This window comes from Bufo bufo, chromosome 4 (genome assembly GCF_905171765.1).
Source record: "Bufo bufo chromosome 4, aBufBuf1.1, whole genome shotgun sequence".
NCBI classification, from domain to species: domain Eukaryota; kingdom Metazoa; phylum Chordata; class Amphibia; order Anura; family Bufonidae; genus Bufo; species Bufo bufo.
The window spans coordinates 554,121,969-554,147,445 of record NC_053392.1 but is presented as its reverse complement, the minus strand read 5'-3'; the positions used below and the strand labels follow the sequence as shown (position 1 = coordinate 554,147,445).

The 25,477-nt window shown below is 43.6% G+C and overlaps 1 protein-coding gene across 2 annotated transcripts in view; it reads right to left on the bottom strand.

The window, feature by feature from the left end:
- Positions 1 to 431: 431 nt before the first annotated feature.
- Positions 432 to 25,477, bottom strand: part of VPS54 (VPS54 subunit of GARP complex) — a 103,450-nt gene continuing 78,404 nt past the window's right edge. For both annotated transcript variants that reach the window (XM_040430122.1, XM_040430123.1), the window contains exons 18-23: positions 11,195 to 11,282; positions 5,531 to 5,652; positions 5,025 to 5,105; positions 2,958 to 3,065; positions 1,685 to 1,779; positions 432 to 1,492 (exon numbers count right to left, since the gene is read on the bottom strand). In XM_040430122.1, coding sequence (XP_040286056.1) covers positions 1,387 to 1,492; positions 1,685 to 1,779; positions 2,958 to 3,065; positions 5,025 to 5,105; positions 5,531 to 5,652; positions 11,195 to 11,282 — 600 coding nt within the window. In that variant the 3' untranslated portion in view covers positions 432 to 1,386. The remainder of the gene's footprint in view (positions 1,493 to 1,684; positions 1,780 to 2,957; positions 3,066 to 5,024; positions 5,106 to 5,530; positions 5,653 to 11,194; positions 11,283 to 25,477) is intronic.

Sequence of the window (25,477 nt, the reverse complement as noted above, 5' to 3'; positions counted from 1 at the left end):
TTTGTTTTTCAGTGGAGTTGTACAGTTTATAGGTCACATTAAAGGTGGAAAAAGTTCTGAAAGGATTTATCTTTGTCTCATATTTTTTTCCACAGAAACCTGACATTTTAACAGGGGTGTGTAGACTTTTTTTTTTTATATCCACTGTAAATAAGCCCTAGCATCAATGCTAAAATCATATTCTGAACATAGGACTACGTGTACTGTTTAAAACAACATAAAGTCCAACAATACTTTTACCTGGCAGATAGGCATGTTGAAGTTTTATATAAGACTCTCAGGGCTCGCATGTGTAATATTTACTGGTGAACATAACTCTGAATACACACTCCTGTTCTGCCTATCTTAACAAGAACAAAAACAAGAACAAAAAACGAGCATAATTCTTAATTGATTGAAATTTACTTAAAAATGCAATCAGAAAATATCCACATCAATAGCAGATACTGCAAATAAATACTTTCGCCCCTCACCAAGTAAGGGAAGAGCAAAAATACCTTAATTTAAAAAAAAAAAAATATTGTACAAAAATACTGATTGAAAATACCAGCAATTTATAGCATTGTCCCCCAAGCTATCCAAAGGTTACCGGCTAATCAAAGCACCATTGCTACGGAGTTATTTTACTGGAGCAGTGCAAGATATCGGGGAGATCTGGCAACCCGTGGCTCCTCAGCTCCACGCCATCCCTCTTTCTTGAGCTTGATCAAGAGTCTTGCACAGAGAAGCCTGCCCTGTGCATCTGGGATCAATTACTCCATTGTGCTTAGCAGGCATGTAATAGGGTCTCTGAAATAGGAAACGCAGTATCCAGTTCGAGGACAAATAATGAACCAAGGTGAAGAAAGGACTTTCACCTACTCCCGCAGCCAAACACCATTAAAGCTTATTCCATCTGATTTCTTCACTGCTAAAATGCTCAGCTTTTCTATATACACGGCCAACGTGGTATTAAATAGAGAAACCATAAATTACAGTGACTGCTCTTTCGATTCATAGTGTTCTGAATTTGTGACAGGGAATCTGTACCATTATTATACATGACAAGAAAAGAATCGGAAAGTCTTCTGCAGAAAGGGGATCCTGTTTCTTATTAATGCAGGGAAGCTGAGTTACAGCCATGCGCTTGTTTGGATTTGGTCCCAAAAACAAAACGAAAAAAAACCTGGAGGCCACTTCCAATGAAAAAGAAAAAAAATAAGTTTTCTTGTGAAGAGTTCATCAGTTGTTTGGGGTAATCCCTGACAGCCAGGCTGGATCCAGTTACCGGAAACCAACACCCCTGGGCCCCTGACTTGCACTTAGGAATTTAACATTTAACTTCCAGTCGTACACATATAAGTTACTCAGGAGATCAGAGTCTTTTTTCTCTCCTTTGGTTTGGCATCACCTTTTCTGCTCCCAAATTTCACCCATATTTAGGTCCAAATCTTTAAGACCCTTTAGAGCTTGGACATTTCCAGTGTAAAAAGCAATATCTGCCGCCACCATTCTGCAGAGAGAAAGCAATTCAATGTCAGGCTGTACACCCACCAGAACAGAAGTTATATTAATATAATATTAATAGAACTCCCTCCTTAATAAGTGAGAGTGTTATGATAAAAATGTCAGATGTCTCATAACTTTGTACTGTAATATATATATATATATTAGTGCTCGTGTGCATTACAGAGAGAATACTCACCCATGCTGTGGGCCTCCGTCATTTATGACATTTAGGAGACACAGCTGACTTTTTAGGTGACGTCTGCAGCTTGTATTTATTCGGAGGAAAAGACTCTGCATAAAAGCAACAAAATAACATCATCAATATCCTGCTGAAGAGACTAAATGAGCAGATTAGAACAAGCAAGAGCATTTTCGAAAACTTTTAATTATTACATTAGATCCTTAATTAGAAACTGCTCAGATAAAACTTAAACTAAACATGGTAGCATAATAAATATATGGGGTAAATGAACGAATCCGCAATGAACTGTGAAGGGAAACTAGAGCTGCTGCCCATAATAACCAAGCAGATCTTTTCCCTTTAAGGGTTTTGGACAACTTTGTGGATTTTTTTAAAATTATTATTGCGCTCTACTCATCTTGGAATAAACGTTTGCCTTCTGGTTTTCATGCAGATTGTTCAACCAACCAAAGTCAATCAACCCTTTTCCTGCTCAGGACGATCTCATACACCATTACATAGTGCCATTCAGTAGCCAAGGATGCATCTCATACGTCCTTGCTACTGAAAGTTGGATCTGAGACTGTTTAACGACTAGAGATTCAAGCCAGGTCTTGTGTTAAAGCTGATAATTAAAGTTTTGAAACAAGACCAGGATCGCGACACTAGTCATGAGAATTCGCGAGTTACAGCCCTTAGAAGGGGGTCTCATTGAAAGCTGCATATACTTGCAGCTCTCACTCTCGACCCTATTTCTAAGTGCTTTAACTGAACTGTTGTAAGCCCTGGCGGGCAGGGCCCTCTCTCCTTCTGTACCAGTTTGTAACGCGTCGTGTTAATTCTTATAGCAATAATCCCCCTTTTCCCATATCATGCTCTCTGACTAACATACAAGAGTCTTTTTCCCCCAGAAATGGAGTGTGAAGGTGACCAGTCATCTCTTCCTCTCTTTGCACTTAATTTGGCCATTTATTGACATCATGACATTTACTAGCGTCCAGATCACATATCGCCAAATAAGTTGCACCAAACACACAGGTATCAAATAAGTTTACATTTTACACTGTCCCTATAAAAAAAGAAGTATTCAGATGCTTTTTTGTGCCCATATGATGCATCCAACACCCAGACCTTCACTACGTTAATCAAAACCAGATTTACAGCGCATGAACTCATTTTCTGATAAACTGCAGGAGGTTCAGGTGTTTGGTCCATAATACGGGAGTAATAAAGCATCCATATTTTTTTTATTACTACTTATGGGATTGGGAAAGCTCAAAAAACCTACTTGTGTTTGTTCCTCAGGGAGAAGATCATAAATAGCTTCATGCATTTTAGCCATTTGTTTGCAGATATTTCTAAAGCACATTGAAGGGACGGGGGCTTTGACCTCATACTGCAAGAAAGAAACAAATGTCAAAACATTATACGCAAAGCAGCACGTACTAGAATACAAATGATCACATTGGTGAAGAATGGGGAGACGCAACACTCGCTGGAGCACTACGGTCACATTAATCAGCTGACTGGCATGAGGGGCGCAGAGAAGGACCGCCACCTAATAAATTCATATCCTACGGATAGCCTATAAATTTTAAAGAGCTAGAAACCCCCTTTAAAAGTTGTCAGTGATTCCTGCCAATAAGAAACAGTGCACGGGAAGTAACTCCTTCCTACCAGCACTGGACACACGAGGTAGACATTTTGAGAAGATAATTAAAAGAACAGCAGGGGGCACCATAACAAGTATGTAACAGCAGTATCTAGACACAGGAGCTGTAATTTTAGTTACTCTAAAAAAATTTCATGTTTTGCATATTCCTTGAGAGACTATCCCTTCAAGTAGCCAGACTCTGAAAGTGGGCCTTTGGGATGACTTGTTTTGCCTCTTCTGAAAATGTCAAATTCATCTTTATGTATCTTATGGTGTGTTATGCTAAAAAGTCACAATGGAGGGCTTGTATCCCAACTCGTTAGGCAAAAAAGGAGCAACAGAGCTCTCTAGCTTTGGTATCATTTGGGAATGTCCATAATCAAACGCCCCTGAGACAAGAGTTGTAAAGGCTCCTTGCTGCACTAGGCTGAAAGTCTAGAATGTGAAACTGAAAGTTTCCAGTATTGGAAGAGTCTGGAGTAAGTTAAACTATACAACTGCTTTAATGACTACAGACACCTGAGGGATTTTTTACTTAAATACATGTATTTGATGAAAAGCATTTTTGCAATAGGGTTTAATTATAAACGTTACATGCTTCAAAAGCAAAATGGTGCATCACAGTACATAGCAGGCTGCATGATGCCATTCACAGTGAAACCCATCAGACAACTAAGCTGATAGATTTCAGAAGATCGAAGTTGAGAACCATCAAACAAGCTCTCAGGATTTCACTGTGAAAGTGATTCTGCAGCCTGCTATGTACAGTGATACAAAGAAGTTGCAGACGCCAAATGGTGCAAAGTTAACTAAACCCGATCATAACAATGATTTTCAGCCATAATACGAGCCTTCAAGTAAAACAATGCCCCTCCCTCCATACTATGAAAACCATGTTTCCCATGGTGAACAATCAACATAGTCAGCAAATGCTGGCATAGCTAGGCAAATAGTTTATGAGACAACCTAAGAACCTGCAAAGGTCGGTGGGAAGACTTTTATATGTGGCCAGGAAACTGGTGGCGCAGAGGTGGATCCAGGGGAGTCCGCCAACGATCGAAGAGTTTGAAAGGAGGGTAAATGACATGTTGATTATGGAAAAAAGTGTGTTTGCTAAAAGAGGTTGTCCTCAGAAGTTTGAGAAATTGTGGAATGATTGGATGTCTCATACTCATATTGTGTTATAAATTATGACAGAAGTTTTCTTACTCCTTTTCATGGGGGGGGGGGGGGAGCGTTAATTGGATATGCTTTGTGCCATAAAAAGTGTTTGGGTATATATCTTGTATTGATGCTGTATATTGTATACATTTTCAGGTACCCATGATTGATTATTCCTCACTGCTGTAGTTGGAATTTTGCCTGAAGATGCAATTTATTATTGTATTTTGTATTTTATTTTTGTATGTTCCATGGTAAAATGTATAAGTGTCTACAGAAAATGATTATATCATAAAAACAATAAAAACAATTTGATTTAAAAAAAGAACCTGCAAAGGTGACCACTCTGGTTCTGCAGAGTATTGCGCAGATCCAGTGTGGTCATTGTCTGTTTTGTGGAAGTGCAGATAACACTAGTGCCAACAGCATTTCCTGACCCACTCTGACGGAGAAGAAGGCCATGGGTTCCCTGAGCGGTTATGGGTGGTGTGTGGTGAAAAAGCTTCCAAACAGATGGTTCTTTTTATCATCTTCAGGTACCTTTGACAGAAGTTTCTCAAATAAAGAATCCATTATGGAAACCAGTTTGGCAGAAATTTCCGCTATGTGATCATTATAGTCCTGTTAAAGAAAAAGATACATATCTGTACATGTTGCAGGTTGGTAATATGTTTACTAAAAATCACAATCCCTCCTTAGGCAGCAGCAGCAGATATTTACTGGATATCGTGTGGCCAGATACTGGGTGCTAACCTGAGTTTACCTTGTTCTTTTTTTCTGCTTCCTGCTACAGCTCTGACCACTATGAGCCAATCAGATGTCTCCCCACTTGTATTCCCCTCTCACAGCACACACTCTCAGAGACAGACAGAGAAACTGCAGTTGCATCCCCCTCCTCCCTGTCAACTATTTACCATAATAAGGTTTTTTGAGACAAGGAAGGTTCATAGATTTACAGACAAGAAAATAGGGATCTACATGCTGTTAGAAGAAGGGACTATAGCTATCGAGCAACTTTTCTGTGGACTGTATCTGGTAACAATTACCTTAGTGATGTGGTCAAACTGCCGAAGCATGCTGTACTGCTTAGGCTGCATTCGAGCCTCAAAATGTGCCCTTATTACAGGAATGTAGTGTACAATGAGCTGCAGGCACCGGGAGGATAATGCTGTAAAACAAATAGAAAATTATTGTAGTTATCAATGCTTGCTTCCATTCTACATAAAAAGTAGTACATTATAAAGCTCACACATTGCTAAAGGGTCAAGCGAGTAACTGGTATATATATACAACACATAAGTTGATCCAGTTTCAGCACTATGTGGAGTCAGAAAATACCTTTTTCCTGTTTTAGAGCTCTTGGGCAGTGATGGTCAGTTCGCAGTGTTCGCCAGCAAACACATGTGGGCTGCCATTTTTAGTCAGGTAGACTCACCCGTCCGGCGATGCACAGGTAAGCCCTTACCTGTGCCTGTGTCGGGAGCTGGTTTGAAATCAAAACGCAGTCACCGGGAGCAGGCAGTTCCAAGAACAGCCCGATGAAGGCCCCTGGCGGCTGATCTCGGAACTGCCTGCTCCCTGTGACTGCGTTTGATTTCAGACCGGCTCCCGACACAGGCACAGGTAAGGGCTTACCTGTGCATCGCCGGACGGGTGAGTCTACCTTACTAAAGATGGCAGCCCGCATGTGTTCGCTGGCAAACACTGCGAACGGACCATCACTGCTTTTGGGTAATGGCTTATGGGTTTGCTGCCATCTTGGATCAAATCTACTTATTTAACCTTCCCTGGTGGTTAACCTTAGTGTGCCATCTGCTGACCATTGTAGCAAATCGCAATGGCACATATGTGGTCACTTCATTATTTTTTTTTTTAACTCTCTATGATCATGATATACATACACAGCTGTACAGTGCCCACACACAGCTCTGCAATGCAGACATTATACACACGCACAGCCCTACACTTTTCAAAATTGGAGTGAGTGGTGTAGAAGTAAAGTAAATTAAGACAATGGGGGGGGGGGGGGGGGGGGAGAAGAGGGAATTTATCAAAATTGGCATATCTATCCACAATGAAGTGAGATTGCCTAATTTACTAAGGGGAGCAAGTCCATCTCTGGCCATCTATGCACCGGCTCTCAGTGGGTTTATATTTGAATTTTAATTTATGTGAAAAACTGACAAAAATGTATAATTAGCCTTGCCGCAGGAGGTCCCACCCATGCAACTCCTACTTTTATTTAAAGGATAACTATCACACTTAGACCCCAATTTTAATTTTCATATATGTAGTTACTAATAACATGATATTCCAGGATCAGTTACTATTAGACTGACTTACCCCATATTTAATAAGATTCAGCCCTTAGCAACCAGTCTGCATAAAACTGCAATTTCACTATTCAGTTAAGATGGCCGCCACTGCCCTCACCCTGAGGCTAATCCCGCCTGCCCTCATATAGCCAGTAACAATAGCCCCCCAAAATTGTCAGTAACCAGAGCCCTCCCCCCTAAAGGGTTAATCTCCTGCAGCACAAAGGGGTCCTCTTACCACATGTTGCTTTCAGTTATACACTGAGCAGACGGCAGATCTCCCTTCCCTGTTGTGCGCTGCTCCAACTCTGCATTCTCCAGCTCTGCTGAGTGAGGGAGCGTCTGCCAAGCGCAGGGACAGGGAGAAGTGCACACAGCCCAGGCACTGTTATCAGCTGCTGGGGAGGACCTGGCTTTAATCATTTACTTACAGTCCCTGGCTGTCAGTAATGTGACCCTGCACGCTGCGTGCTACTGCATCCTCCGTCCTTCAAAAGATAGACGGACCATGCCTAGCAACCTTATTTTAAGCACAGGTAAAAGTAGGCAGTACAGGGAACAAAACTGTGGAATTAAGGGGTAATTGAATACACAGGAAAGATTTAAATAGGGCCAGCAAGGTTATATTAATCCCCACAATCCAATACTCCAAAAAATAAAAATACGACAGTTATACTTTAAGTGAGCAGTGTGTCTTTTTATTGAACATGGGCAATATCTTCTAGGATAGGAGGGATCCCAATGAGCTACAGTTGTTTAGATGTTACATGTCCATCAAGTTCAACCATAGAAGGTGTTCACGTTAGTTTCAGATTTCTCCCAGATTTCTCAACTGAGACTTTAAGTTTCAAAAAAGTGACAAACTCACTCCAGTAGCTTAGTGGAATAGGAAAACTGAAGTAGCATTTCTAGACTAAAGTAAGGCTTTACTTTGCAGCAAATTTAACAAACAACATACTGAAAAGTACTCTAACGCAGACTAAAGCAAAACTGACTTCAGATATAACCCTCATGATAAATTTCCCCTAGGTGTGTGTGTGCTGGGAATTTTCCCACTATAAAATTCAAATACAGAGCTCAAACGTGATCTGAAAATTCACTTTTACATCAATAAAATCTACAATTTACACTTAGTCTTCTGAATCAAAGACTGATCAAAGAACTACAGAGGTACCAGTGCTAAACATATTATTTAACATGGAAGATAATGCAATAGGTTTATCTGCAGCCCCATGTAAAACCACAGTAGGTACATATTTGAATATTGCAGGGTTCTATAATACAAAAAGCACTAGGTTCTCCTGCATCTGCAAGCCAGCATATTGTATTTACACACAGTCGAGTCACATTAAAATGACCACTTCCTACCTTCGATATTGCTGTCTTGGGTAAAAGGGGCAATTTATCACATTGGAAAAAAGATGATTACTGGCTTTTTGCCCAAGAGTGGCAGTACTTCTGAAAGGGTGCAGTTTGTGAAATGTTCCTGTGCTGCTGTGGTCAAAGTATCGCACCACCTCAAATAAGCAACGTGTGTTAGCCCAGCTCCCCGTACCTGCGATTCTGTCCCGGGCTTCTTCACTCCTCGCCACTGCTGCACGCCGCGCTGACAGGCGCGGGCAGCGGGGTTCTTGGTCGTGGTCTGCATTCCTGCCACCAGTGTTTCCCTCCTGGCTCTGAGCAGAGCTTGCATTCTGGCTCAGAGTTCTTTGTGTGTATTTAGGATGTGTGCGGGTGTGTCTCTCCTACCTTTGTGAGGCAGCCTGTGCATGCCCTCTATTTATCCCTGCCTATAGCTGGTCTGCAGGAGGTATTTAAAGGCATCTCCTTCTACAGGAAGGCACCTGAGCAGCTTAGGTTCCTAGCTAGTCTAGTTTCCGGTTTGTGCTAAGATGTTCTGTTGGTTCTACAGGGAGTGCAGAATTATTAGGCAAGTTGTATTTTTGAGGATTAATTTTATTATTGAACAACAACCATGTTCTCAATGAACCCAAAAAACTCATTAATATCAAAGCTGAATATTTTTGGAAGTAGTTTTTAGTTTGTTTTTAGTTTTAGCTATTTTAGGGGGATATCTGTGTGTGCAGGTGACTATTACTGTGCATAATTATTAGGCAACTTAACAAAAAACAAATATATACCCATTTCAATTATTTATTTTTACCAGTGAAACCAATATAACATCTCAACATTCACAAATATACATTTCTGACATTCAAAAACAAAACAAAAACATATCAGTGACCAATATAGCCACCTTTCTTTGCAAGGACACTCAAAAGCCTGCCATCCATGGATTCTGTCAGTGTTTTGATCTGTTCACCATCAACATTGCGTGCAGCAGCAACCACAGCCTCCCAGACACTGTTCAGAGAGGTGTACTGTTTTCCCTCCTTGTAAATCTCACGTTTGATGATGGACCACAGGTTCTCAATGGGGTTCAGATCAGGTGAACAAGGAGGCCATGTCATTAGATTTTCTTCTTTTATACCCTTTCTTGCCAGCCACGCTGTGGAGTACTTGGACGCGTGTGATGGAGCATTGTCCTGCATGAAAATCATCTTTTTCTTGAAGGATGCAGACTTCTTCCTGTACCACTGCTTGAAGAAGGTGTCTTCCAGAAACTGGCAGTAGGACTGGGAGTTGAGCTTGACTCCATCCTCAACCCGAAAAGGCCCCACAAGCTCATCTTTGATGATACCAGCCCAAACCAGTACTCCACCTCCACCTTGCTGGCGTCTGAGTCGGACTGGAGCTCTCTGCCCTTTACCAATCCAGCCACGGGCCCATCCATCTGGCCCATCAAGACTCACTCTCATTTCATCAGTCCATAAAACCTTAGAAAAATCAGTCTTGAGATATTTCTTGGCCCAGTCTTGACGTTTCAGCTTGTGTGTCTTGTTCAGTGGTGGTCGTCTTTCAGCCTTTCTTACCTTGGCCATGTCTCTGAGTATTGCACACCTTGTGCTTTTGGGCACTCCAGTGATGTTGCAGCTCTGAAATATGGCCAAACTGGTGGCAAGTGGCATCTTGGCAGCTGCACGCTTGACTTTTCTCAGTTCATGGGCAGTTATTTTGCGCCTTGGTTTTTCCACACGCTTCTTGCGACCCTGTTGACTATTTTGAATGAAACGCTTGATTGTTCGATGATCACGCTTCAGAAGCTTTGCAATTTTAAGAGTGCTGCATCCCTCTGCAAGATATCTCACTATTTTTGACTTTTCTGAGCCTGTCAAGTCCTTCTATTGACCCATTTTGCCAAAGGAAAGGAAGTTGCCTAATAATTATGCACACCTAATTTAGGGTGTTGATGTCATTAGACCACACCCCTTCTAATTACAGAGATGCACATCACCTAATATGCTTAATTGGTAGTAGGCTTTCGAGCCTATACAGCTTGGAGTAAGACAACATGCATAAAGAGGATGATGTGGTCAAAAAACTCATTTGCCTAATAATTCTGCACGCAGTGTAGTTATTCTGTGTACCGGACTTTGCCTCATTGCCGCCTGCCCCAACTTCTGTCTTTGTACCCTAACTACGCTTTCATCTGATCAGCCTCTGGCCTCCCAGCAACCACTGGATGTATTGTGTCACCTGGAGGTCAGTCCAGTGGGTTCACACTCTGGTCCCAATTCCCTCGTGTTCCAATTCCCTTCTGAGGTTGCACCTGGTACTCTCCTCGAGAAAGTCTCTCCTCACCATCAGAGGTATTGTGTGAAGAACGAGAGGTGTGCTCAGACATTGTCCTCAGAGGGAGCTGGTCAAGTGGGTCAGTGGGTTCTCACCTGCTGGTCATCACAATGTGCACCATGTGCCATCTATGTGAGAGGTGAATGTCAGCTATGAAGGTAAGCAAAGGGCGGACCAACACGCAACAGTGGAGCAGCTCAACGCCAAAATGAACCAGGGGGCTACCAGACGTGTGTCTAAAACAACAGTTCAGTAAACCCTACTGTGTATGCTGCTCCGAAGCAGACGGCTGGTCATTGCACCTCTGATAACTAAGCTGCAAAGGCTTCAATTTCTGCGGCAGTTTCATAATTATACCTTTACTGATTGGCAAAGGGTTGCCCTCTCCGATGAGTCACGTTTTCTGCTTCATTGAATGGATGGACGTTGGCGTGTCATGTGAGAAACCATTGTTGGAGGTCTGGGGAATGTTTTTCGTAGCATTCTCTGGGCCTACTCATCCATGTGGAAGGCACTCTCAACCGATTAGGGTATGAATCCATCCTTGCAGATCCTACCAGGACAACCTACCAGGACCTTACTGAAACACTCCAAGCCCGTCTAGCAGCTGTCTGTGCTGCACATGGCGGTTACTCTGGATATTAGCTGCTGGTCATAATAATGTGACTTGACTGTCTACATTGGAATTCAATAACAACTTACCAAGGTTTTTTGTGGTTATTGTCTTCAATCCAACAACTTGTAAAGCCCCAGCTCCCAGAACCAGTTGACAACTACGGGAGTTGAAGTACTAAAAAAATAAAATAAAAATAAATCAAAAGATCATCAGCTCAACAGTCATCATCATAGACACAGGCAAGATCTTATAGAAACATAGAATGTGTCGGCAGATAAGAACCATTTGGCCCATCTAGTCTGCCCAATATATCTGAATACTATGGATAGCCCCTGGCCCTATCTTATATGAAGGATAGCCATATGCCTATCCCATGCACGCTTAAACCCCTTCACTGTATTTGCAGCTGCCACTTCTGCAGGAAGGCTATTCCATGCATCCACTACTCTCTCAGTAAAGTAATACTTCCTTATATTACTTTTAAACCTTTGCCCCTCTAATTTAAAACTGTGTCCTTTTGTGGTAGTTTTTCTTCTTTTAAATATGCTCTCCTCCTTTACCGAGTTGATTCCCTTTATGTATTTAAAAGTTTCTATCATATCCCCTCTGTCTCTTCCTTCTTCCAAGCTATACATGTTAAGGTCCTTTAACCTTTCCTGGTAAGTTTTATCCTGCAATCCATGTACTAGTTCAGTAGCTCTTCTCTGAACTCTCTCTAGAGTATCTATATCCTTCTGGAGATATGGCCTCCAGTACTGCGCACAATACTCCAAGTGAGGTCTCACCAGTGTTCTGTACAGCGGCATAAGCACTTCACTCTTTCTACTGCTTATACCTCTCCCTATACATCCAAGCATTCTGCTGGCATTTCGTGCTGCCCTATTAAATTGTCTTCCCACCTTTAAGTCTTCTGAAATAATTACTCCTAAATCCCTTTCCTCAGATACTGAGGTCAGGACTGTGTCAAATATTCTATATTCTGCCCTTGGGTTTTTACGCCCCAGGTGCATTATCTTGCACTTATCCACATTAAATTTCAGTTGCCAGAGTTCTGACCATTCTTCTAGTTTTCCTAAATCCTTTTCCATTTGGCATTTCCCTCCAGGAACATCAACCCTTGAAGATTATTAGCTTTTTTTCGGAATTCAATATAAGAAACACGCAAAAATAACCCACACAAAAGGGTCACAGAGGTTAAAAGGTTGACTGGTTACATTAACCACTTCAGGACCAAGCCATTTTTCACCTTAAAGGGTTTCTATCACTTCGTATGCCATAATTAGCTCTCAGACACTAGCGATCCGCTAGTGTCTGCTCTGGCCAACCATCCTAATATAAGAGCTTTTGGGGCAGCCGTTTTGCTAAAAAAATAACTTTTATAAATATGCTAATGAGCCTCTAGGTGCTATGTGGGCGTCATTAGCACCTAGAGGCTCCGTCTACCTTCATACACAGCCGCCGCCCAGCGCGTCCCTCCAGCCCGCCCATCTCCTGATGAATGCGATCCTCCGTGTGACGCAACGGACGAATTCTCGCGCATGCGCCGTGCGCGGCTGTATTCGGCACATGCGCAGAGAATGTCTGACCGCTTCCCTGCTCAGACATCTCCACTGCGCCTGCGCCGATGACGTCATAGTGCTCCAAGGAACAGGCGCAGTGGAGATGTCTGAGCAGGGAAGCGGTCAGACATTCTCTGCGCATGTGCCGAATACAGCCGCGCACGGCGCATGCGCGAGAATTCGTCCGTTGCGTCACACGGAGGATCGCATTCATCAGGAGATGGGCGGGCTGGAGGGACGCGCTGGGCGGCGGCTGTGTATGAAGGTAGACGGAGCCTCTAGGTGCTAATGACGCCCACATAGCACCTAGAGGCTCATTAGCATATTTATAAAAGTTCTTTTTTTAGCAAAACGGCTGCCCAAAAAGCTCTTATATTAGGATGGTTGGCCAGAGCAGACACTAGCGGATCGCTAGTGTCTGAGAGCTAATTATGGCATACGAAGTGATAGAAACCCTTTAAGGACCAGGCCAAATTTTGGAACTCTGACATGTCACTTTATGTGGAACACTTTTACTTATCCAAGCTATTCTGAGATAGTTTTCTCATGACACATTATATATATAATCAACTAAAATTTACCATTGTCATGAAGTACATATATAATTTTTTTTTACATTTTCCAAAACCCGCTTTTTAACCCCTTAAGGACACAGCCTTTTTACACCTTAGGACCATTTTCTGCAAATCTGACCAGAGTCACTTTAAGTGCTGATAACTTTAAAACGCTTTGACTTATCCAGGCCGTTCTGAGATTGGTTTTTCGTCACATATTGTACTTCATGACACTGGTAAAATGAAGTAAAAAAAATTTTTTTTTTGCACCAAAAAATACCTAATTTAACAAAAATTTGGAAAAATTAGCAAATTTCAAAGTTTCAGTTTCTCTACTTCTGTAATACATAGTAATACCCCCAAAAATTGTGATGACTTTACATTCCCCATATGTCTACTTCATGTTTGAATTATTTTGGGAATGATATTTTATTTTTTTGGGGATGTTATAAGGCTTAGAAGTTTAGAAGCAAATCTTGAAATTTTTCAGAAATTTACAAAAACTCAATTTTTAGGGACCAGTTCAGGTCTCAAGTCACTTTGCGAGGCTTACATAATAGAAACCACCCAAAAATGACCCCATCTAAGAAACTACACCCCTCAAGGTATTCAAAACTGATTTTGCATACGTTGTTAACCCTTTAGGTGTTGCACAAGAGTTATTGGCAAATGGGGAGGAAATTTGAGAATTTCATTTTTTTTGTCTAATTTTTCATTTTAACCCATTTTTTCCCACTAACAAAGCAAGGGTTAACAGCCAAACAAGACTGTATCTTTATTGCCCTGACTCTGCCATTTACAGAAACACCCAATATGTGGCCGTAAACTACTGTACGGCGACACAGCGGGGCGTAGAGTGAAAGGTGCGCCATTTAGTTTTTGGAAGGCTGATTTTTATGGACTGGTTTATTTACACCATGTCCTATTTGAAGCCCCCTGATGCACCCCTAGAGTAGAAACTCCCTAAAAGTGACCCCATCTAAGAAACTACACCCCTCAAGGTATTCAAAACTGATTTTACATACATCGTTAACCCTTTAGGTGTTGCACAAGAGTTATTGGCAAATGGCGATGAAATTTGAGAATTTCATTTTTTTGCCTAATTTTCCATTTTAACCCATTTTTTCCACTAACAAAGCAAGGGTTAACAGCCAAACAAGACTATCTTTATTGCCCTGACTCTGCTGTTTACAGAAACACCCCATATGTGGCCGTAAACTACTGTACGGCCACACAGCGGGGGCGTAGAGTGAAAGGTGCGCCGTTTGGTTTTTGGAGGGCTGATTTTGCTGGACTGTTTTTTTGACACCATGTCCCATTTGAAGCCCCCCTGATGCACCCCTAGATCATAAACTCCATAAAAGTGACCCCATCTAAGAAACTACACCCCTCAAGGTATTCAAAACTGATTTTACAAACTTTGTTAACCCTTTAGGTGTTGCACAAGATTTAATGGAAAATAGAGATACAATTTCAAAATTTCACTTTTTTGGCAGATTTTCCATTTTAATATTTTTTTTCCAGTTACAAAGCAAGGGTTAACAGCCAAACAAAACTCATTATTTATGGCCCTGATTCTGTAGTTTACAGAAACACCCCATATGTGGTTGTAAACCGCTGTACGGGCACACGGCAGGGCGCAGAAGGAAAGGAATGCCATACGGTTTTTGGAAGGCAGGTTTTGCTGGACAGTTTTTTTTTACACCATGTCCCATTTGAAGCCCCCCTGATGCACCCCTAGAGTAGAAACTCCAAAAAAGTGACCCCATTTTAGAAACTACGGGATAGGTTGGCAGTTTTGTTGGTACGAGTTTAGGGTACATATGATTTTTGGTTGCTCTATATTACACTTTTTGTGCGGCAAGGTAACAAGAAATAGCTTTTTTGGCACCGTTTTTTTTTTTTTTCTTATTTACAACATTCATCTGACAGGTTAGATCATGTGGTAATTTTATAGAGCAGGTTGTCACGAACGCGGCGATACCTAATATGTATACAATTTTTTTTATTTATGTAAGTTTTACACAATGATTTCATTTTTAAAACAAAAAAAAATGTTTTAGTGTCTCCATAGTCTAAGAGCCTGTTTTTGGGCGATTATCTTAAATAGGGTCTCATTTTTTGCGGGATGAGATGACGGTTTGATTGGCATCTATTTTGGGGTGCATATGACTTTTTGATCGCTTGCTATTACACTTTTTGTGACGTAAGATGACAAAAAATGGCTTTTTTTACACCGTTTTTATTTTTTTACGGTGGTCATCTGAGGGGTTAGATCATGTGATATTTTTATAGAGCCGGTCGATACGGACGCGGCGATACCTAATATGTATACTTTTTTTATTTATGTAAGTTTTACACAATGATTTCATTTTTGAAACAAAAAAAATCATGTTTTAGTGTTTCCATAGTCTAAGAGCCATAGTTTTTTCAGTTTTTGGGCGATTATCTTGGGTAGGGTATGATTTTTACTGAATGAGATGACGTTTGATTGTTACAATTTTGGCGTACATGCGACTTTTTTGATCACTTTTATTACCTTTTTTGGAAAGTAAGGTGGGCAAAATTTCAATTTCATCATAGTTTTTTATTTTTTATTTTTATGGCGTTCACCGTTCGGGTAAAGTAACATGACCGTTTTATAGATCAGGTCGTTACGGACGCGGCGATACCAAACGTGTAGGGAATTTTATTTTTTTCATTTTTAATCAGTGATAAATGTGTTTTTTTATTTTTACTTTATTTTCACGGGGAAGGGTAAGGAGGGGATCTGTAGGGGGGCTGTCTGGGGGCAGCCCCCCGATGGGAGAGGGAGGGAGCTCCCTGAGCTGTTAACCTTTTCCATACAGCGGTCCGTACGGACCACTGTATGGAAAGGGTTAAACGGCTGACATCGCATCGCAGATGTCAGCCGTTTATACCAGGGTGCCAGCAATGTGGTATACCCACTAGAAGCCAACGATTATTCAAGGGGAGGCGGGCGGGGGATCGCGATCCTGCCTGCCGCACCGCCCGCAACCCTCCACCTGCACCTCCCGCCACCATAAAATCATTCTGGGGTGCGGGGGGGGGGGTGAATAAAACTATATTTTAGGCATATAATGTTTCTGATCCCCGCGGATCAGAAAATGCAGAAATCGCAGCAAACCGCAGGTCTGAATTGACCTGCGTTTTGCCGCGATCGCCGACATGGGGGGGTCACGGGACCCCCCCGCGCATTTAGCCTAGGTGCCTGCTCAATGATTTGAGCAGGCACCGGGTTCCGATCACTGCCAGCCGCACGGCAGTGATCGAAAATACACAGGGCGTACATGTACGCCCTGTGTCCTTAAGAACCAGGGCACAAGGGCGTACCTGTACGCCCTATGTCCTTAAGAGGTTAAAGGACCAAATCAGTTATGAAGTCACTTTGTGGGACTTACATAATAGAAACCACCCCTTGTGGAAACTGCACCCCTCAAGTCATTCAAATATGATTTTACAAACATTGTTAACCCTTTACGTGTTCCAGAAGAATTAAAGGAAAATAGAGGAGGAATTTAAAAATGTCACTTCTTTTTGCAGATTTTCTATTTGAATAAATTTTTTCCTGTAAGGCAGCAAGGGTTAACAGCAAAACAAAACTCATCGTTTATTACCCTGATTCTGCAGTTTACAGAAACACCCCTGAATGGGGAAATGGCAGGGGGCAGAAGGGAAGGAGCAACATTTGGATTTTGGAGGGCAGATTTCACTGGGATAATTTTAAGCTGCCATTAAGTTTGAAGACTCTTTTATTGATGCTATTTTGGGGTTCATATGATTTTTGATCGCTCGATATTACGCTTTCTGTGAGGCAAGGTAAATAAAAAGATGGCTGTTCTGGCACCATTTTTATATTTTTACACCATTCCCCTGACAGGATAGCTCATCTTGTTTTTATAGAGCAGGTTGTTACTGACGTGCTGATACCAAATAAGTCTATTTTTATTTTTTTGGATTCAGTTTTACATAATAAAGCATTTTTTTTTTTTAAATAATGTTATTGAGTCTCCATTTTCTGAAAACCATACGTTTTATTTTTCTGATAGTCTTGTGTAGGGGCCCTTTTTTTTGCAGGAAGATTTGATGTTTTTATTGGTACCATTCTTGGGTACATAAGGCTTTTTAATCGTTCGATATTATACTTTTTTGTGGCAATGTGACAAAAAAAATGGCGGTTTTGGCACAGTTATTTTATATTTTTTACGGCGTTCACCTGAGGGGGTAGTTCATGTGATATTTTTATACAGCTGCTTGTTACGGATGCGGCTATATCTATTATGTCTATTTTTATTAATTGTTTTAATTTAAAAAAAAAAAAAACGCTCGATGAAGGAAAGGGGGCACCTTTTTTTTTTTTTTTACTGTAAACTTTAATTTTTTTGTCCCAGTACAGGGACTACAACATTTCAGGGTCTTATCCCTGTTTCAATGTAGTACAATACATGCTGTATTGTAATACACTGACAGTGTGCCTCTGTGCCTCACAGGCTTCCATAAATGGCAGAACCCGTGGCCTTTCCAAGGGTTTGGGTTGCCATGGCAGCCATTGGCCCCCTGTCAGTGTGAGGGGTGGGGAGGGGGTCGATCCTCTCATATGCCGCAATCAGCGTTGATCGTTACATATAAAAGGGTTAATCCGCCGGCATCGGCATTTACAGCAATGTCGGCGATACACTGATCGGGGCCACACAGCTCCTGGGCCCTCCCCGATCATCATGATGTAATAGTACGTCCATTTGGGCGAAGTCACTTCCTGCTGTGACGTACTATTACGTCAATAATAATGACCATCATGTCATTATGTCATGTAAACAATGATGACTCATCTTTACAATAAGTCATCAATATAAGATTGGTAGAGGTCAGACCCCCGGGCACCCCCACCAATCAGCTGTGCGGCACCGGAACCAGGCTTGTTACTGCAGCACTGCTCCTATTTACTTGAACTACAAGGGCCGCAGTGAGCGCTGAACTGGCAGGAGCACACATCACAGCCCTCGTCTGTGCCCTCCCACTAAACCTGGCACATGTCAGCGGTTTAATGGAGTACAGATTCTAAAGCGCTATAGACACCCTGAAGTTTGACAATTTAGAATATTTTTTTTTCCTTTTCAGTTTACCCTTTAAACTCACTCGCATGGTGTCAAAATTTTGGGACTGATGCTCAGATCTTTCCAATATTTGTAATAATACCTGTATAATCGGCTATGTTTTTTTTCATAAAAGGTACATGGTATGATAGGTTCAGTGGTGACAGGTTTTACTTGGAGAGGCAGCATATTATTTTTTATATATATATAAAAATACAAATAGTGCAGCAGCACAGTCAGATGAGATGTACCGGGTGCAAACTCCCCACAGAGGTCGGCTCTTCCTCCACGAAATATATCAAACGAATGATGAGGCAGCACTTCCAGTATAAGGTGAACGGGTGAGGACCCCAAACTTTATTCAAGCGACGTTTCGGCCTGCTCAATGAGGCCTTTCTCATGCTACATAACAGTGCATATGACAGGGTATATATACACCCCCCAATCAATACAAATCAATTACAATCAGTGGTTAGGCGTGACTACAAACCAGTCACGTGATCATTAACCATTAAAACACATGACATAAGTGTATAGTAAACATTCTCATGTTGCGAGCATACAAACATTTCATAAGTGATCAGTGATATCAAAAAATAATAATATATCGAGAGATCTCTGTGTATCCATTACATTTAAATAGAATATACATCTCTCTCTATTTAATGCATGATTACCCATACCGGACACTGTGCAAAACGTGTTGGGTGCATACAGGGTTAAAAACAAGGTACGGCTGTACCAGCAACATATATCACAAGTTAAAAACATCAGGACGGAGCTCACCACACTTGAGTTCTTGGAACCGGCCGGCATTGGCGTCCCCTCGCCGGTAATGCGCTTGCGCCGAGCCAGACGTCATAGGCCACGCCCCCCGATACAGCCGCGCTCTCACGTGACAGCTCCATGGACCGCAGCGTCATCCCCTGGAGCGCACCGCAAGAAAAACAGCTGAAAGGGGAGGGAGGCCAAGACATGTGACTCAGCGTCAGACGCACAGCACGTTGGGGGTGTGTTTTAGTGACCATGGTGATGTAAACAGTACGGAGACATGCGGGCATACGCACCATAACTAGGACGCAAATATATGCACATAATCCAGGTCACAGTACACCTATAGGTACATATAGTCGGCCCAGCGAGTAGGCGATCTAACTCTGCCAGCGCACACAGAGCGACCGCCTAATTCACACTGGCCATCCCCAATGTACCCTATTAATGTGTGGTTACGATGGGACACACCTCCCATCTACCTACACCTATAGCACTGATGTGTGTAAAAAAACTCCACCAGCTCTCAATGTGTGGCTAGTGAAATCACACACTCCATCAGTACCAATAAAGGAACTATCAGATATCAATATATAAAGTGTGCTTCATTGCCGACAATCCAAGTCATCAGTCACAGTCCCGCAAGTCTCCACACAATGGTCACTATCACGCTCTGGTATCCAAGGTCATTAGGCGGCTCCATCCAGTACATAGACAAAGGCTCATCAAGATCATCAAAAGTCATCTAGGATAAATGAAAAATGCATCAATATACATTGTTTATCTAATCAGACACATTAGCACTGTTATATGTCTCCCACACCAGACAGAGTGGTCAAGGACCCCCACGTCGGCGAGCGCTGCACCTATCCATCACCCACATAATTCCCATCTACATTCCGCATTAAGGCCGTCTGGCTTCAGTGTCCGTAGCCTATGTATCCACATAATCTCACGTTGCTTAAGTAATCTTTCCCTGTTACCTCCCCGTTTGAGTGGGGGAATATGATCTATCACCCTGAACTTGAGATCTTTCCCACCGTGACCTGCCTCAATAAAGTGCTTAGGCACGGGAAGATCTCTCCTTTTTTGCCTAATCGAGTACCTGTGATAGTTTATTCTAGTCTTAACCTCACAAATGGTCTCCCCTACATAAAAGAGATTGCAGGGGCAAGACAAAAGATAAATCACGAATGAACTATCACAGGTCAAGAAATGCCGTATTTCAAATTCCTTCTTCAGTATCGGGTGTGTGAATTTCTCACCTTTTAGCATATAGCTGCAGTTTACGCAACCTAAACATGGGTAGCATCCGTATTTCTTGCGACCTATATAGGTCTGGATTGGGGTTTTACCCCCTGTCACCTCAGCTTTGACTAGCTTATCTCTCAGACTCGGTGCTCGCCTATAGGACATCAGGGGAGGTACGGACAATTCTTTAACCTTTTTAAAGTTGCTGTACAGTATTGGCCAGTGCTTTTTGATAGCGTCTGCTACCTGATAGCTACCCTCCGTAAAAGTAGAGATGAATGGCACTCTAATCTGTTTATTAATGTCTTTAGGGGTCCTAGATTCCAGTTCATCCAGTTGTCTATGAACTAGTCTTCTAGGATATCCCCTATTGACAAACTTGTCCGCCATTTGCGACAATCTCGTGTCACGTGTCTTGGGATCTTTAACTATACGTTGCACGCAGAGAAACTGGCTCCGTGGTAAGGTTTTGACCATGGACCGTGGGTGACAGCTCTCAAACTTCAACAGCTTGTTGCAGTCCGTCGGCTAGGTGTATAAGTCGGTCACAAGTACCATACCTTGTTTGATCACCATGGTATCCAAAAATTGGACCTGCTCGGTGGAGTACGTTAGAGTAAACTGTATCTCTGGGTCTATTACATTCAAAAAACTGTGGAAATCTGCCAACTCACTTTCAGTGCCGTCCCAGATGACAAAAACATCGTCTATGTATCTCCACCACCCCCGCACAAGGCTGAAGTGGTGGGACACATAGACGTGTTCAGCCTCCAGGCCCGACATGAAAATGTTGGCGTAAGTCGGCGCCATATTCGAACCCATTGCGGTTCCCCGCTGTTGTAAAAAATAACCATCCTGAAAAGCAAAATAATTGTACCTTAAAACTACACCGAGTTCATATTGGACCTGCTCGGTGTAGTTTTAAGGTACAATTATTTTGCTTTTCAGGATGGTTATTTTTTACAACAGCGGGGAACCGCAATGGGTTCGAATATGGCGCCGACTTACGCCAACATTTTCATGTCGGGCCTGGAGGCTGAACACGTCTATGTGTCCCACCACTTCAGCCTTGTGCGGGGGTGGTGGAGATACATAGACGATGTTTTTGTCATCTGGGACGGCACTGAAAGTGAGTTGGCAGATTTCCACAGTTTTTTGAATGTAATAGACCCAGAAATACAGTTTACTCTAACGTACTCCACCGAGCAGGTCCAATTTTTGGATACCATGGTGATCAAACAAGGTATGGTACTTGTGACCGACTTATACACCAAGCCGACGGACTGCAACAAGCTGTTGAAGTTTGAGAGCTGTCACCCACGGTCAGGGCCGCTGATAGGCCAGTACAGCTGGCCCAGTTGTACCGGGCCCGGCTGGCAGGGGGGCCCGGCAGTGGCGTAGCTACAGGGGTCGCAGCGGTCGCAATTGCCCCCCCACCGCCACCTATTCAAAATCCCGGCTAAGGGCCCGCCCTGGGGGCAGTGCGCACGGCGCAGCGCTGTCTGTCTATGTCGGGTCTGACTAAGTGAGGAGGAGCCGGACGGAGGCTTGGTTACCGCGCATCTCCGGCTCCCAGTCAGACAAGTCACACTCAGAAGCAGGCGGCAGTGGCAGTGCGGACGTGCGGTGGCTGGCGGCGAGGTGAGTTTTGAGACTGTCAGTGTCTCACTCTCTAGTACTGTAACTGTACAGTGTCACTCTCTGACTGAGTGGCAGCATGGCAGGCGGCGGCAGCGCAGTCTCTAGTACTGACTACAGTGTCAGTGTCACTCACTCTCTACTGTCTGTCTCTGACTGAAGCAGCATGGCAGGCGGCGGCAGCGCAGGGCCCAGGCCAGCTTGATGATGGGGAATGGGATTGATTGGCAATGGAATGGGATTGGGACGGTCTTGGGAAGTTGGGATCATGGAGTGAGTGGTGGGACTGGGACTCTGAATTCTGTGGCTGAAGTGGTTACTGGGCAGTGGGCACACTACTTACTGTGTGTGTGGAGTGTGTGCCAGGCCCAAGGGTCAGACTCAGGCCGCAGGCAGGCAGTGTGTGGGCCTGCACCAGGCAGGGGCAGTGCACTGCAAGCAAGTGTGGGTGCATGCCACTGTGCCAGCCTGCCAGGGGCAGGCTGCAGGCAGCGGCCCAGGCCCCCAACGTGATGCCCACTGTGACTGTCTGTTGCTGACTGGCGCTGGGCACTTAAATTAATGACAGTGTGTGTGTGCCAGGGGGCAGGCCACAGGCAAGCAGTGTGTGCGCCAGGCACGGGCACTGGCCCTGGGGTAGGCAGTGTCTGTGAGCCTTGTGTGCAATAATGCTGGACTGACCCATACATCGGCTATATACGATATTACCAGTCCGTCCGTATATAGCCGGTTGATGGGTCAGTCCAGCACACCATGTGCTGTCTGAAAAAAAATTTCACGACACTTATGGGGGAAATCTGTGGATGGCACCATTATGGAGGGGGATCTGTGGATGACACTGTTATGGGGGGGATCTGTGGATGACACTGTTATGGGGGGATCTGTGGATGACTGTTATGGGGGGGATCTGTGGATGACTGTTATGGGGGGGATCTGTGGATGGCACTGTTATGGAGGGTATCTGTGAATGGCACTGTTATGGAGGGGTATCTGTGGATGACACATAGCATAAGATGCTATATACGGTATGTGTCATCCACAGATCCCCCTCTATAACAGTGCCATCCACAGATCCCCCCATAACAGTGCCATCCACAGATCCCCCCATAACAGTGCCATCCACAGATCCTCTCCATAACAGTGCCATCCACAGATCCCCTCCATAACAGTGCCATCCACAGATCCCCTCCATAAAAGTGCCATTCACAGATCCCCTCCATAACAGTGCCATTCACAGATCCCCTCCATAACAGCGCCATTCACAGACGACCCCCCAGCGCCATAAATATCACTTGTAGACAAATCTGCATGTTGTTTCAAGGTGGCGTCTGGGGAGGGGCCAAGGGCGGGGCCAGGGGTGTGGCTGAAGGAGGGATCAGGGGGTGGAGCTGAAGGGGGCCCCGTCATGTATGCTGTACGGGGCCCCATGATTTCTATCAGCGGCCCTGCCCACGGTCCATGGTCAAAACCTTACCACGGAGCCAGTTTCTCCGCGTGCAACGTATAGTTAAAGATCCCAAGACACGAGACACGAGATTGTCGCAAATGGCGGACAAGTTTGTCAATAGGGGATATCCTAGAAGACTAGTTCATAGACAACTGGATGAACTGGAATCTAGGACCCCTAAAGACATTAATAAACAGATTAGAGTGCCATTCATCTCTAATTTTACGGAGGGTAGCTATCAGGTAGCAGACGCTATCAAAAAGCACTGGCCAATACTGTACAGCAACTTTAAAAAGGTTAAAGAATTCTCCGTACCTCCCCTGATGTCCTATAGGCGAGCACCGAGTCTGAGAGATAAGCTAGTCAAAGCTGAGGTGACAGGGGGTAAAACCCCAATCCAGACCTATATAGGTCGCAAGAAATACGGATGCTACCCATGTTTAGGTTGCGTAAACTGCAGCTATATGCTAAAAGGTGAGAAATTCACACACCCGATACTGAAGAAGGAATTTGAAATACAGCATTTCTTGACCTGTGATAGTTCATTCGTGATTTATCTTTTGTCTTGCCCCTGCAATCTCTTTTATGTAGGGGAGACCATTTGTGAGGTCAAGACTAGAATAAACTATCACAGGTACTCGATTAGGCAAAAAAGGAGAGATCTTCCCGTGCCTAAGCACTTTATTGAGGCAGGTCACGGTGGGAAAGATCTCAAGTTCAGGGTGATAGATCATATATCCCCACTCAAACGGGGAGGTAACAGGGAAAGATTACTTAAGCAACGTGAGATTATGTGGATACATAGGCTACGGACACTGAAGCCAGACGGCCTTAATGCGGAATGTAGATGGGAATTATGTGGGTGATGGATAGGTGCAGCGCTCGCTGACGTGGGGGTCCTTGACCACTCTGTCTGGTGTGGGAGACATATAACAGTGCTAATGTGTCTGATTAGATAAACGATGTATATTGATGCATTTTTCATTTATCCTAGATGACTTTTGATGATCTTGATGAGCCTTTGTCTATGTACTGGATGGAGCCGCCTAATGACCTTGGATACCAGAGCGTGATAGTGACCATTGTGTGGAGACTTGCGGGACTGCGACTGATGACCTGGATTGTCGGCATGAAGCACACTTTATCTATTGATATCTGATAGTTCCTTTATTGGTACTGATGGAGTGTGTGATTTCACTAGCCACACATTGAGAGCTGGTGGAGTTTTTTTACACACATCAGTGCTATAGGTGTAGGTAGATGGGAGGTGTGTCCCATCGTAACCACACATTAATAGGGTACATTGGGGATGGCCAGTGTGAATTAGGCGGTCGCTCTGGGTGCGCTGGCAGAGTTAGATCGCCTACTCGCTGGGCCGACTATATGTACCTATAGGTGTACTGTGACCTGGATTATGTGCATATATTTGCGTCCTAGTTATGGTGCGTATGCCCGCATGTCTCCGTACTGTTTACATCACCATGGTCACTAAAACACACCCCCACGTGCTGTGCGTCTGACGCTGAGTCACATGTCTTGGCCTCCCTCCCCTTTCAGCTGTTTTTCTTGCGGTGCGCTCCAGGGGATGACGCTGCGGTCCATGGAGCTGTCACGTGAGAGCGCGGCTGTATCGGGGGGGGCGTGGCCTATGACGTCGGGCTCGGCGCATGCGCATTACTGGCGAGGGGACGCCAATGCCGGCCGGTTCCAAGAACTCAAGTGTGGTGAGCTCCGTCCTGATGTTTTTAACTTGTGATAAGGTACGGCTGTACCAGCAACATATGTTTTTAACCCTGTATGCACCCAACACGTTTTGCACAGTGTCCGGTATGGGTAATCATGCATTAAATAGAGAGAGATGTATATTCTATTTAAATGTAATGGATACACAGAGATCTATCTCTATATATTATTATTTTTTGATATCCTGATCACTTATGAAATGTTTGTATGCTCGCAACATGAGAATGTTTACTATACACTTATGTCATGTGTTTTAATGGTTAATGATCACGTGACTGGTTTGTAGTCACGC